This window comes from Rattus rattus, chromosome X (assembly GCF_011064425.1).
Source record: "Rattus rattus isolate New Zealand chromosome X, Rrattus_CSIRO_v1, whole genome shotgun sequence".
Taxonomy (NCBI): Eukaryota; Metazoa; Chordata; class Mammalia; order Rodentia; family Muridae; genus Rattus; species Rattus rattus.
Genome location: NC_046172.1, coordinates 103,259,448 through 103,272,549, shown reverse-complemented (window position 1 = coordinate 103,272,549; position 13,102 = coordinate 103,259,448). Strand labels below are relative to the sequence as shown.

Here is a 13,102-nt window from a genome sequence, read left to right as displayed (position 1 = left end):
TGACCACCAGAACTACCAGTGGAATTAGTCAGAACCTGAGGTGCAGCTCTGAGAAGGGCTGTGAGAAGACAACTTGGTTTGGGAGTCTCCTGCCTGGAAGCTGCCCAGCGGTGCTGAAGAAAATCCCTAGGGCTGGAGAGATGGTTCAGCAGTTAAAGCACCGACTGCTCTTCCAGAGGTCCTGAGTTCAATTCCCAGCAATCTCATGGTGGCTCACAACCATCTGTTAAGAGATCCGATGCCCTCTTCTGGTGCGTCTGAAGATCGCTACAGTGTACTTATATATAATAAATGAATAAATCTTAAAAAAAAAAAAAGAAAATCCTAAACTGGATTTACTGATGGAAACCTTACGAGGGCCCTCCCTCCTGCTTAAGCAGTTGTTTAATCTGTGAAGAACTGATACCTTTTAGACAAAGCTGCCTTTTCTTTCTTTTATCTTTGCTTTCTTTTAACTTTGTATCTGTGTGTGACTGTGGAGGCCAGAGAGAGGTGCTCAGTCCTCTGGAGCTGGAGTTAAAAGTGGCAATGAGCCACTCATTGTGGATGTTGGGAGTGGAACTTGGGGACCAGTTTAGGCTAGACAAACACCTTTAATTCCAACACTCAGGAGGCAGAAGTAGGTAGATTTCTATGAGTTCAAGGCCAGCCTGAGTTCTAGGACATCCAGAAATATATAGAGAGGCCCTGTATCAACCCCCACCCTCTCCCAAATAGTACCAATTTTTAACCTCTGAACCATTTCTCCAGCCCTAATTTTATTTTTTATTATATTTATTTAATGGAGCTGCATTCCCACAACATAATGTGTGGAGGTCGGAGGACAACTTTTGGGAATTGGTTTCTAAGTGTTAGGTTTAGTCACTGAGCCATCTCACTCCCTCTCCCTTGTAAACCTCAGTTTGTTCCCTTGCTGTCCCCCTCTAACACCTTTTTGTTTTTTTATTTTTTGAGACAGGATCTCTCTGTGTAGCTCTGGCAGTCCTGAACTTACTCTGTAGACCAGGCTAGCCTCACTCACATACATCTGCTTCTGCATGCTAGGATTACAGATGTGTACACCATGTCCTACCTTTGCTGCCCTAAATCATAACTTCATATTATTTATAATAAACCGATGGAAGCCAGCCATGGTGGCATATTATCTAGAATGCTTGGTACTCAAGAGGCTGATGCAGGAGGAAAACTGTAAGTTTAAGGCCAACGTGGACTATATGGTGAGTTTGAAGCCCATCAGAACTATATTGTAAGTCAAAAAGAATAAACTCATAGGAGCTGGGTGTGTCTCAATGGTAGAGTGCTTTTCCTAACATGTATACAATCATGGTTCCATCCCTAGCAACACACACATACACATATACAACCCTCACTGGTGCTAAGCAAATACTTTATTATGGAGTACACTCCCAGCTTTGATTTCTTTGGAATTAAAGACAGAATGGAGACAATTCAGACAAGAGGATAAGTGGCATCTCATCCATTTTTGTTTGCTCGGTTCGTTTTTGTTTGTTTGTTTTGTCTTTTTTTTAAGACAGGGTTTCTCTATAGCACTGCCTTCCTCCCAAGTGCTGGGATTAAAGGCGTACACCATCACCGCCTGGCGTCTTTTTTTTTTTTTTTTCTTATTTACTTATTTATGAGAGTACGCTGTAGCTGTTTTCAGACACACCAGAATCCATTACAGATGGTTGTGAGCCAATGTGGTTGCTGGAAATTGAACTCAGGATCTCTGGAAGAGCAGTCAGTGCTCATAGCCACTGAGCCATCTCTCCAGCCACACCCCACCCCCTTTTTAGTGAAATATTTTAGGTACTTTTGATTATGTGTCCGTGTGTCTACGTAGGGATGTGCACCTGTAAATCATGAGTTGTAGGTGCCCCTGGGAGCCAGAGACATGTTATCCCCTAGCGCTGTACGGTTGTGAGTTGCCTGGCTCAGGTGCTGTGAAAAGAACTTGGGTTCTCTATAATCGTGCAGTTAGCCATTAAACAATGTCTGCAGCTGTCTTCCCTCCCTTCCACCCGCCCTGGGTGTGCATTCCCAGCCCCAAGCCCCGCCCCTCTCAAAGACGGGACGGAAGTTGCAGCTGTAGGAAGTGACAAAGCCCTTATCCCGCCCTCAGAGTTGGTACTGCCTACTCCGCTTCCCCGGTTTTGCTTTTATTTACTTGGTTACTTCTGAAAGGTCACCTACCACGGCCACAAGGACTATGTCCCCCAAGACTCTGATGCTCACTAGGAGGAACATGCGTGGAAGCGGAGACTTCGAAATTACGTTCCCTATAAATCTGTGTGGATTCCCACGCCCCTTGGTGGCGAAGGGGCGGGGCTAGGGAAGACTCAGCGAGTCATCTACCTAAGCTCCGCCTCTAGCAGCGTCTTCTAATCGCGTTCTTCCGGCCTGTCCTTTCTCTTCTCCTTTCCTCCGCCATCGTGCGCTCTGCGCCTGATTCAGATCCTCGCCATGGTAAGACTATCGGCCGCCATCCGATCCTAGGCGGCTCTCCTGAGGCCGGACACCGCTGTGCCTTTGTGGTGGACGTGCGCAGCATTAAGGGCTGGGTGCATTTTCAGGGTTTTAGTGTTTTGTTTTGGAAGTTAGACCACCTAATAGATCGCGGGTGCGGCATGAAATTAACCCATTTACCCCAGCAGGGTCGGGCTGCTCCTCCTGAAGCCTGGCAAGGGGTGAAAAGTATCCTTGTTTCACATAGCCTCGGTGACGGTGATCTGCATGATTTGGGGCAAAAAGGGAGGCTTGGGGCCACTTAGATTGTCCTTAGTCTTCCCTTGGCATGCACAAAGAGCATGAAACCTACTTGCACAGGGAGATGTCCACAGTAAGGGTTAAAAGAACTTTGAGATCCCTTTCTTCATAAGTTAGGGCATCACTGTTTGGAAGCGTCTGTTAACAGCGCATCAGTCATTGCCTACTGACAGATTAGGCTTATTGGTCTCTAGGTACAAAGTAGCATTAGTATCAGAATTTGTTAAGTAAAATCTACAGCTGGTCTAGGAGGACGAGTGTACTTTTTCTTTCGCTGCCTTTTTTTTTTTTTTTTGATCTAGTGGTATTTGCTACTGAGTGTCAAGGGCTCCTCAGCAATGACACTTGAAGGTAGATGTGACTGTTTTCCAAAGAACAGCACCTAGAGTCATTGACTTAAAACTAAAGCTAGTAAGTCACTTTGCTCTCCTACTCTAGCTCCTCCTTGTTTGGTCACCTGGAACACAGAAGCAACCAGTTTGTAGGTCAGATAGGACATGGGCTTAAGAACCTGGCACTGTAGTTATCAGAGACATGTTTAAGCCATGAACTCTCTTCCTCCGGAGAAATGAGGATAAAAGGACTTCGGGGTTCGAGGTTGGGAGATTTTCCTGGGTGTGTGTTCTGCGGGCCTGATGTTTGTGGGAATTTGTGACTGGATCAAAAGTAGGGCTCTGATGTCACTAAACTGGTTGCATCTCCTCGTAGTCTTCTCACAAGACTTTCAGAATCAAGCGATTCCTGGCAAAGAAACAAAAGCAAAATCGTCCTATTCCTCAATGGATTCGGATGAAAACTGGTAACAAAATCAGGTAAGACTAACGTTGTAGATACACAGTTGCAAAGCACATGCCATTCAAGACAGCCTCTGTTTACTACTGTGGAGCTCCTTTGGTTTTCCCCTGTGTTTCATTGAGTTCTTTGTGGCCACAGCTAGGCTTTGAGGCAGAGCTTTCTCACTTGGTAATTCCCTAGGAAGGCTTAAGGAGATTCGACTATCCTGGCGGGAGATTTTTATTTTTTTTAACTACAACCAGACTTGAATCGGCATCAGAACTCAGGACCAGCTGGGCCTTTGAGAGGATTGGGATCGCCCAAGGCCTCCTTCAGACATAGGAAGTGCCTTACTGAGTTCTTTCTGTCTGAAGCCTTTGAGGCTTAGAGGGAAGAGTATTTGTGTGGGGATACCTGCCCATATGTGGTCAGAGGATAGTTGGTGGGAATTGGTTCTCTTCCCAAAGTGCTGGGATTAAATTTGAGCACTGCCCAGTTTGGGGATTAGTAAAAATCTGGGTGTGTATCTGCTGGGGCAGAATCTTGTTCTTAATTTAGCCACTTAAGCTTGATGATCAACAACCCACTCTGGCCTTACATTCGAGTTAATTGCCATCTTCTGTCTCCTGGTATGGTAGATGCTGTCCTTTTATTCAGAGTCTTTAATTGCAGTCAGGACTAGACTGTCAAACTTTGGTCTCACCCCCATGGAATGCTAAGGAAAGCATTGAGCTAAGCAGTGGATTTTATGTGCTTGATAGGATGTTATCCTTTGCTTTTTGAAAGTCTTGTGAGCTCAGACTGGCTAATCTGCTCACGCCTGCCAAGTGCCAAGGTGTGAGGTGGGTGCCACCTTTATAATTACATCAACTTCACTTTCTCTAGGACCATATCTAGCCACAGTGGGGACTGATAGTTGATATTTGGAAAAATAAATATATCACACCTATTTTTTGTAATATGTAAACTTTTACACATATTTTTGCATTCCTAATATATAGGACATAATATCCTAGAGTTGGGGTGGTATTTTGTTAGGGGATGTAATCCCCCAACCACAGAATTGCCTCCTGCCTGCTGAACAAGTGCTGTCACTGGACTAGCCCCCCCCCTCTTCCATTCTCTGAAAACTTAAGAGCAGGTAGCAATTACAGTGCTTCATTTTGTGGGAGTACTGCCATTAATCCTGCTGAAAGAAAAGCCATGTTGATGTTTCTGATTTTTGCCTTTATTGGAGTAAAAATCATGACACTTGGCATGGGGACAGTTCAGAGACTGGTTGACTTAGCTCTGCAATTTGGAGTTTTGGAATTAAGGTAGGATCTGTCTCCTACTATGGTAATGTGAATTCTAGGGGGCACCTAATGTGAGTCCTAGTTTGACACCACTTGTAATTCCCAGGCCGTGGTGCCACGAGGTGTTTTTGTTTTAAGCTAGGTGGTCCCAGCTCATACATCTGAAATGGATGACACACGTGTAACAATTATTTATTTTGGAGATAGTCTTACTGTGTACTTTGGCTGGCTAGAACTTAAGAAGCAGCCATTATCCTGTTCTCTGGAAGACTTGAGTGTGCTTTAGGAGCAGATATATTGTGACCAAACCACCTTGTAACTGGCTTCTCTTTGTACAGGTACAACTCTAAGAGAAGACACTGGAGGCGAACGAAGCTGGGTCTGTAAGGAGTCACACTACGGCCAGACTGAGGATTTCTACTGGATCGCGGTCATCGATCAGTCCGACCAGATGGATTTCAACATTTTTAACCTAGAGATTTACTTGTGTCTGCATTAATTTGTCCAGTAATAAAATTTAGAACCTTTCAAACTGATGTTCTGGTGTATAAAGTACTGAATTTCCCCCATAAGACCTAATAAGGCCTCTTCGGTGGGTAAAGTATTGTTTCCCGGCAGCTAGAGATTGCTCAGCAATTAAAAGTACTTGGTGTTCTTGAAGAAGTCCTGGCTTTGGGTCCTAAAACTCATAGTTTAAAAAAGTTTTTGTTTTGTTTTAAACCTTAAGATTGTATCCACATGTATAAGCCATTGTTGGTAGAGGTTAGGTCAACTGGAGTTGTTCTCTTTATGGCAGAGCTTTACCAACAGCTATCTCCATGACCGCCCCCTCCACATTTGCATGGTGGTTTGTGTGTTTAGATTGAGCCCCAAGGCTCATGTAAGCCGATGCTCTGAACTGCTTCCCTAGTCCTCTAGCAGCGGTTCTCAATCTGGGGGTTCATATGGATGTAGACGCTGGGTGCAGGGAGTTGAAACCAGGTCCTCTGCAAGAATAGTACTCAACTGCTCGGCTATGTCTTCCACACCCTGATGGGCTGACTTTAATGCTTGATAGCTGGAATCATGGGAACTAAGATGTAAAGTGTCCTGATATTAACTCAGGCTGGCCTGGATCCTAGGTTTGAGGATTACAGGTGTGGACTGCCACACCCACTGGGCCTTGGTTTTTTTTTTTTTTTTTTTTTTTTTTTTGAGTCAGGAGCTTTCCAGAGATGGAACTGCTGCCCCAACAGTTTAAAGGCATGTTTGTCTTGGCTGAGCCCAGGTTTCTGCATAATTAAGGAAATTTAAATTTACATTTATTTGAAGGTAAGTATGGAGGTTGAAACAACTTGCAGGAGCGAGTAGATAACCAGGATTCAATTTAGGACAACTGGCTCCTTTACCTCTGAGCTAGCTTAACTTTTTTTTTTTTTTTTTAATATTTAATTCATGTATGTGAGTACACTGTCACCCTCTTCAGACACACCAGAAGAGGGCCTCAGACCCCATTACAGGTGGCTATGAGCCACCATGTGGTTACTGGGAATCGAACGAAGAACCTCTGGAATGGCAACCAGTATTCTTAACCGCTGAGCTATCTTTCCAGCCTGTAGCTTGATTTTTACCAGTATTGCTTTGTAGATAAAGACATAGGGCCAGCCATGTGGATACATAATCACCAGCGCTGTCACTATTAAGTCCAAAGCAGACCTGAATGGATTAGCATGACAAATTTTTAAACATTCTGGCCTGTTTTCACTTTAGTCCTGGAGTGATGGTTCAGTGCTTAACCAGAGTTCGATTGGTTCCTAGTACCCATATGCCTCCAGCCTCTCAAGTACCTGCAACTTACGCACATACCCAGATAATTTAGAGATGATAAACATTGATAGCCAGGCGTGTGATGCACACTCCTTTTATCCCAGCATTCCAGGGGCAGGGGCATCTTAAGGTTCTGTGAGTTTAAACAGATTGGGCCGGCATCTGGACCTGAGAGGTTAAGTGAGGAGGCCAAAATGACACTAAAAGTATATCAACTTTCTCTTGGGACCTTGAGTGGGTAGGAATAAGATAGAGCAACCCAAGGATAGTAGGGAGAAGGAGGCTATGATCAGAGCCAACTCAAGAAATCAGAAGATGCTACCCCTTCCCATTCCAGGGTTCTAACTCGAGTTGCTGAACAAAGGAGGCAGGATGGCATGAGAAAAACCCTTAGGTGCTGAAGTCAGGACAGGGCTGGATTCCAGGTCCGTCTCTGAAATGGTTGCAATTTACTGTAGGGGGATCCCCTGGGTGTGATGCTTCACACCTGCAACCCTAACTCAGAGAGGCTGAGTTAGAATGGCCAGCAGCTCAAGGCCAGCCTGGACTATAAAGGGAGATCCACATTCTGAGCTTCAAAGTAAGATATGCTCCGTTGGCAGCACTGCATAAAGCAGGACTGGTGGTGCACTTGGGAGGGGAAAGAAGGATAGTCAGGAGTTCAAGGCTGGCCTGGGCTACAGAATAAAGTTATAATGTTTACAAATCTATAAAGGACCAATTCTTAATTTTTTAAATGGTTCTTTCATATATGTGTGTATATGCATGTACATATGTGTGCTCCGTGCAGTGGCCAAGTGCACTCAGGCCCAAAGGGAGCACCAGGTGCCATGGAACTGGAGTGAAAAGTGGGTGTGAGCTGCCTGGCGTGAGTTCTGGGAACTCAACCCAGATCGATTGTCTGTAAGAGCACCAAGAACTGTTAACCACTGAGTCCCTGCAGCCCCTACATTGATTTTTAGTTATGTGTATGCATGTGTCTGAGTGGATATGTGCATACGTAAGTGCAGATGCCCAGGAGTAGCAGGAGATGTTAGGGCCCCTGTTGCTGGAGTTACAGGTGTTTTGTGGGCTATTGGCCAGTGCTCTGCAAGAGCGGAATGCAGTCTTAACTGCTGAGCCATCTCTCCAGTCCCTACACAAGGCCAATTCTAACAGATAACTCTCCCGTTTTACAGAGGAGAACAAAAGTTTATTCTTGCTAACGGCAATTGTTTCAATGAGGCAGTTTCATGTTTCCCAGGGTGCCCTAGAACTCATTGTATATAGCTAAAAACAGCCTTGAACTCCTGATCTTCCTGCCTTCACCTTCAGGGGCAATACGGGAATACAGGTGTGTGTCACCATGTCCAGTTTATAATTACCAACTCTTTAAGTGCTTGGATCATGCTAGGTAGCTGTTAGTAGGGTTTAAAGTAAGAACCCTATTGAATAGGGAATACATTTTGTAAATTTTGGAGATACTGGGTGGAGTATTATTTATACTCCAATGAAATTCTCTGCAGGAGTGGGTCTCTTAAAAATACATCAAACCCCTAGCTACACGAAGCTTTAGTAAGTGAGCAGAGAGCCAGCCCCAAGTGTGATCTCCAAGGGCACCACAGTCAATCAAGGCTGTGCATGGCTCTGTGTGTTTGGACTGAGGGAGATAAAGTGACCAACCAAGCAAACAAATCAAACAAAGGCAACCACCTGGCAGTTAGCCCAGGAGGGGTGACATTGTCTAGAGACAGTTCTAGTTGTAACTAGGAGGGGAGGTGCCATTAACAGTAGATGAGTTTTAAACATGCTATGACTTACACAGGTTAGTCCTCAACAGAAGTATCCTGCCCCAAATCCCAACAACGCCTGGGCTGAGAAAGGTTGGTACCATAGCACTACCTTGGCAGCCAGAATGAGCTATGCCAGGCACAACGCCCAGCCCTCCATTCCCTGCCTCTATTTTCACAGTGCTCTCAGGGCAAAGCTCACTCCTTGAAATGACTCAAACAAGCAGGATGTGCCTCCATACCCTGTTTCCTAAGTTGGATTCAGCCGCATGGATCTGCCCCTCACAGTACCAGATGCTGTTGCCTCAACTGGGAATGCTCCTCCTCTTCACCTGTTAACTCCAGACTGGTCACGTGGCAGCTTACTTTATATGTCCACAGAGAGTGAATGGCTCCCTGAAGTTCCCTCTCGTCCCAATCCGGTTAGGCTTACCTCTTCAATTAGCCTCTGGGTTTTAAGTCACAGTTGTAATTGTAAACTTGCATGTGTGTTTGACTCACTGATGTCGGCCTTTCCACCAGATTATGAGTGCTGCCGATAGACATAATGCCTTGCATACGGCTGTTTGTCACACAGTGGGATCACACGCAACACCACCGTGCCTGGTTGGAGTCTTTATGAATAGTGTAGCTGTGAACATTATTGAGCATATCTTTTGTTCAACAAGTATATATATTTCATTATATGTGACCCTCCATCTTCATTTTTATTTTTCCTAGGCTATATAGACATGATGTCATTGTGTTTTATTACAAGGGAATGAATTTAATTTTTGATGATGAGCAGTCATTAATTTTTAATTTAAAAATATTTTATATGTATGTGTTGTATGCATGACAGTGGCTAGTGCCCATAGTGTGTGTGTGTGTGTGTGTGTGTGTGTGTGTGTGTGAGAGAGAGAGAGAGAGAGAGAGAGAGAGAGAGAGAGAGAGAGAGAGAGCACTAGTGCCCACAGAGGCCAGAAGAGAGTGTCAGATCCCATGCAAAACAAATTTGGGTCCTCTGGAGAAGCCACAAACTTTATTTTTTGAGGCAGGGACTCTACATAGACACAGCTGCAGTGGAATTTACAGTATGTACCAGGCTGTTCTTAAACATATAGAAATATGTCTGCCCCTGCCTCCCAAGTATATGTATTAGAGGTATGTGTCACTGTGCCTGGCCTGAAAGTGTTCTTAAACTGAGTCTTCTCTCCAGCTCCTTATTTTAAAAAGTGCCAATGGGGATGTGGCTCAGTTTGGAGAATGCTCTCTTAGCATGCACAAACCCCTGAGGTCAACCCCTTGTGCCACATAAAGCAAAATGGAGCGCAGTGGCACATGCCTGCAATCCCAGTACAAGGCAAGAAGATCGGAAATTCAAGGTCATCCAGCATTGGGGACCTGAAACTGTCTGAAAAAAAATTAAAGAACGGAATTGAAGTGGACACTTCTAGTTTCTTTGGAAAGTCAGTTGTGACGAATGGTGTTTTGCCTGGGCACGCAGGTGAAAAGATGTTTCGCTGTAGCAGACACATGAAAGGATGCATGATGTTTAGAAGGAATATAAATTCCTGACCCCTGACCCCTAACCCCTGACCCCACAGACAGTGGGGCTTTGAGCATTGGTTTACTTTGCCCCGCCTTACTAGTCTTCACTGATGACACACAGGTATTGGTTCAACTTAAATTGTGCTATTGAGCTTTACCTGTGATTTCAGAAGAGAAACTCACCAAATAACTTCTTGTGAGATTCCTGTGGTTTCTCGCCTTCTGAGGACTAGGCTAGTTCTCAAGCCTCCCAGGTCTGGGTTGAACTGCCCTTGCTAATTCATGTGTGTTGTCTGTCAAGTGGATTGGACTGAGAACTATGAAGATTGAAATTGCCCCCAAAGAACTATTTCTAAAGAGGTCCGCTTCCCCTGTACCCCAATACCCCTTTTCCCTACTACCACTGGCAGGTGGTGGGCTAGAGAGGAGGTTTAACTCTTATTGAAGTAGGCCGAGAAAAGTCTACACCAACACATATTGAAGGTAACTTTCAGAGGTAGAATGCAGTCGCTTAGCAGACGTGGTAGGGCATACCTTTAGTTATAGTACTCAGGAGGCAGAAGTAGGCAGATCTGAGTTTAAAGCCAGCTTGGTCTACAGAGCAAGCTGCAGGCCAGCCAAGGCTACACATCGAGAGACCTTACGTCGTAACCTCTTAAACCTTTACTCATTTTATTAAAGATACATGAAAGGAAGGGCTGTAGGAGCTCGAGGAAAGAGTGCAATATAGATGTCTTTGAGGCATGACATGGTCGTCGTACATGGTTTTGCTTTGAGACAAGGTTTCTATATGGTCTTGTTGTTCTAGAGCTTGATATATAGACCAGGTTGGACTTGAACTCACAGAGATTCTCCTGCCTTTGTGTCCTGAGTGCTGGAATTAAAGACGTGGATGACCACGCCCTGCTCCTTGCTCATTGTACTCGAATTGGAAGTGGCTGGGATTGCTTGCTGACATAAGACCAGCATAAGAGCTCTCTTGCTCCTGCTCTTGCCTTCCTGCTCTGGCTCTCTCCCCATCCCCTCCCCCTCCCACCCCCCCCACCCCGGCCGCCGCATTCCCTTCCTCCTTCTCTCTCCACGTACTCATGGCCGGCTTCTACTTCTCTACTTTTTCTCTTTCTCTCTGCTTTTCTCTGCCTCTACTACCCTCCTAACTCCCTCTCCCCATGCCTTGAATAAACCCTATTCTGTACTATAAAAAAAAAGACCAGCACAAGATTGGGCCTATCAACATTCCATCACAGAATGGGTGGAGCTCATGAGGCCCAGCCACTCCCTGAAGATCAATAGAGTTTGCTGGGAGGAGAGATTTTCTTCAGTGATGTAGGCACTGGCGAGCTGCCCAGTGATCCTGTAAGGAACACTAATTAAGCTCATTGGGTCATCAATAAAATAATAATAATAATAAAAACTAACGAAGACATGTAGAAGAGGGAGGATCAGCATGAACTAGAGAGGAACAAGAGGATAATGAGGGTAAGTATGACCAAAGTACATTATACACACATATGAAAATCCCGAAATGATATTCATTATTATGTGTAATTAATATACGCTGCCAGAAACTTCTGAAAGGGGGTTGAAGAGATGACTTAGGGTTTAGAGGACTGCTCTTCCAGAGGACCCACTCAGGTGGCTCACTGTCTGTAACTCCAGCTCTTGGGGATCTTACACTATCTTCTTGCTTCAGCGGGTGCCCATGCATGTGTGATGTGTAAACCCAAGCACTCAGACCCATGCACATAAGTAAACATAAAATAAACCTTTAAGGAAAAAGGTGTCTTATGGAACCAAAGGGCAAGATTCAGCTAGACTTCCAGAAGAAGCACAACCAGATTTTTAAAAGAATCAAGCCCAGTGCCCTTTCTCTTTAGGCCTCGTCTTTTCTGCATGACTGCTTGACTGTTCCTCCTGGCAGATGTACTTCCTCTGCTTTTCCCAGCACAAAACCAAACATGAAATCTTCTCTAGCTCTGGGTCATGTGAGAAGCAGAAATGGATTGACATCACTAAACCCCAACGGCCAAATTTTGAGGAGAAAACCCCATTGGCCCAAGTTGGGCCTCATCTCTAGTTGAAGAGCCAATCGGCTATTGCTGAAGGACCAGGCCTGTATGATCTTGGCTGTAAATAAACTGCCTTGGGCTGAGCAGGCTTGGGCTAGGGCATCTGCTACAAGGGACGTATGTGCTGGCCGCGCATTGCATGGAGAGACGCCTTCCCTCTCTGGTCCTTTGTCACTGGCTGTTTGCTTCCATTCTCTTCCTGTTTTCTACAGTCATTCATGTTGACATTTGTTTTAAGTCTGGGTATTTCAGAGACCCTGAAGGATGCTGACATGTGGGAAAGACGCCATATAGAATAAAAAGGAATACATTCTGATACAAATTAGGTTATAGATTGTGGGATTTAAAGGAAACATGCCCTCTAAAAATTTGAGTTACATTTATTTATTTTATGGGGTGTGTGTGTGTGTGTGTGTGTGTGTGTGTGTGTGTGTGTGTGTGTGATATGTGATATGCCAGGACACACTAGTGGAGGTCAGAGGAAACCTGCAGGAATTTGTTCTGTAGCGTACGGACACCAGTGATAGCAATATTGCTGGGCTTGGCAGTAAGTGCCTTTACCTGTCATGCCATCTTTGATTTGGACTAGTGAGGAGTCCTTACATGGTGACACAAGCCCGCAATTACAGCGCTTGGGAGGTAGAAGCCAGAGGAAGAGAGTGGATAGTTCAAGGTCAGCCCTAGTTACATTACAAAAAAAATCCATTAAAAACAGTAAACCAAAAATGAAAAAGGGATGAACACGGATTAAATGTTACCTCTGTTCGGAGGCTCAGAATGAGTCTCAAATTGTCATTTGGAGTTGCTGCCTCTAGAGGGAGCCTTTGTAACACTTTTCTGCATTGCCCTGATCCTGTTCTGGAGACTTGTATTTTAATGGAGTCCAAACACAGTGTGGTGTGGTGTGTGGTGTGTGTGTGTGTGTGTGTGTGTGTGTGTGTGTGTGTGTGTGTGTGTGTGTGTGTGTGTGTGTGTGTGTGTGTGTGTAAACATTTAGTATTGTTGTGATATGGAGGCTTGCATTTAATGGAGTCTAAACAACACTGTGTGTGTGTGTGTGTGTGTGTGTGTGTGTGTGTGTGTGTGTGTGTGT

At 44.9% G+C, this 13,102-nt stretch overlaps 1 protein-coding gene and 1 non-coding gene across 2 annotated transcripts; both read left to right on the top strand.

The window, feature by feature from the left end:
- The first annotated feature begins 2,353 nt into the window (after positions 1 to 2,353).
- Positions 2,354 to 5,371, top strand: Rpl39 (ribosomal protein L39). Its single transcript, XM_032890155.1, has 3 exons — positions 2,354 to 2,466; positions 3,475 to 3,578; positions 5,174 to 5,371. Exons 1-3 carry the CDS (start codon positions 2,464 to 2,466, stop codon positions 5,220 to 5,222), a joined length of 156 nt encoding a protein of 51 aa, XP_032746046.1. The 5' UTR covers positions 2,354 to 2,463; the 3' UTR covers positions 5,223 to 5,371.
- On the top strand, positions 4,675 to 4,809 carry LOC116889471. The gene has a single exon (XR_004386423.1). It is a non-coding gene; the product is annotated as a small nucleolar RNA SNORA69 (small nucleolar RNA).
- Positions 5,372 to 13,102: the final 7,731 nt, after the last annotated feature.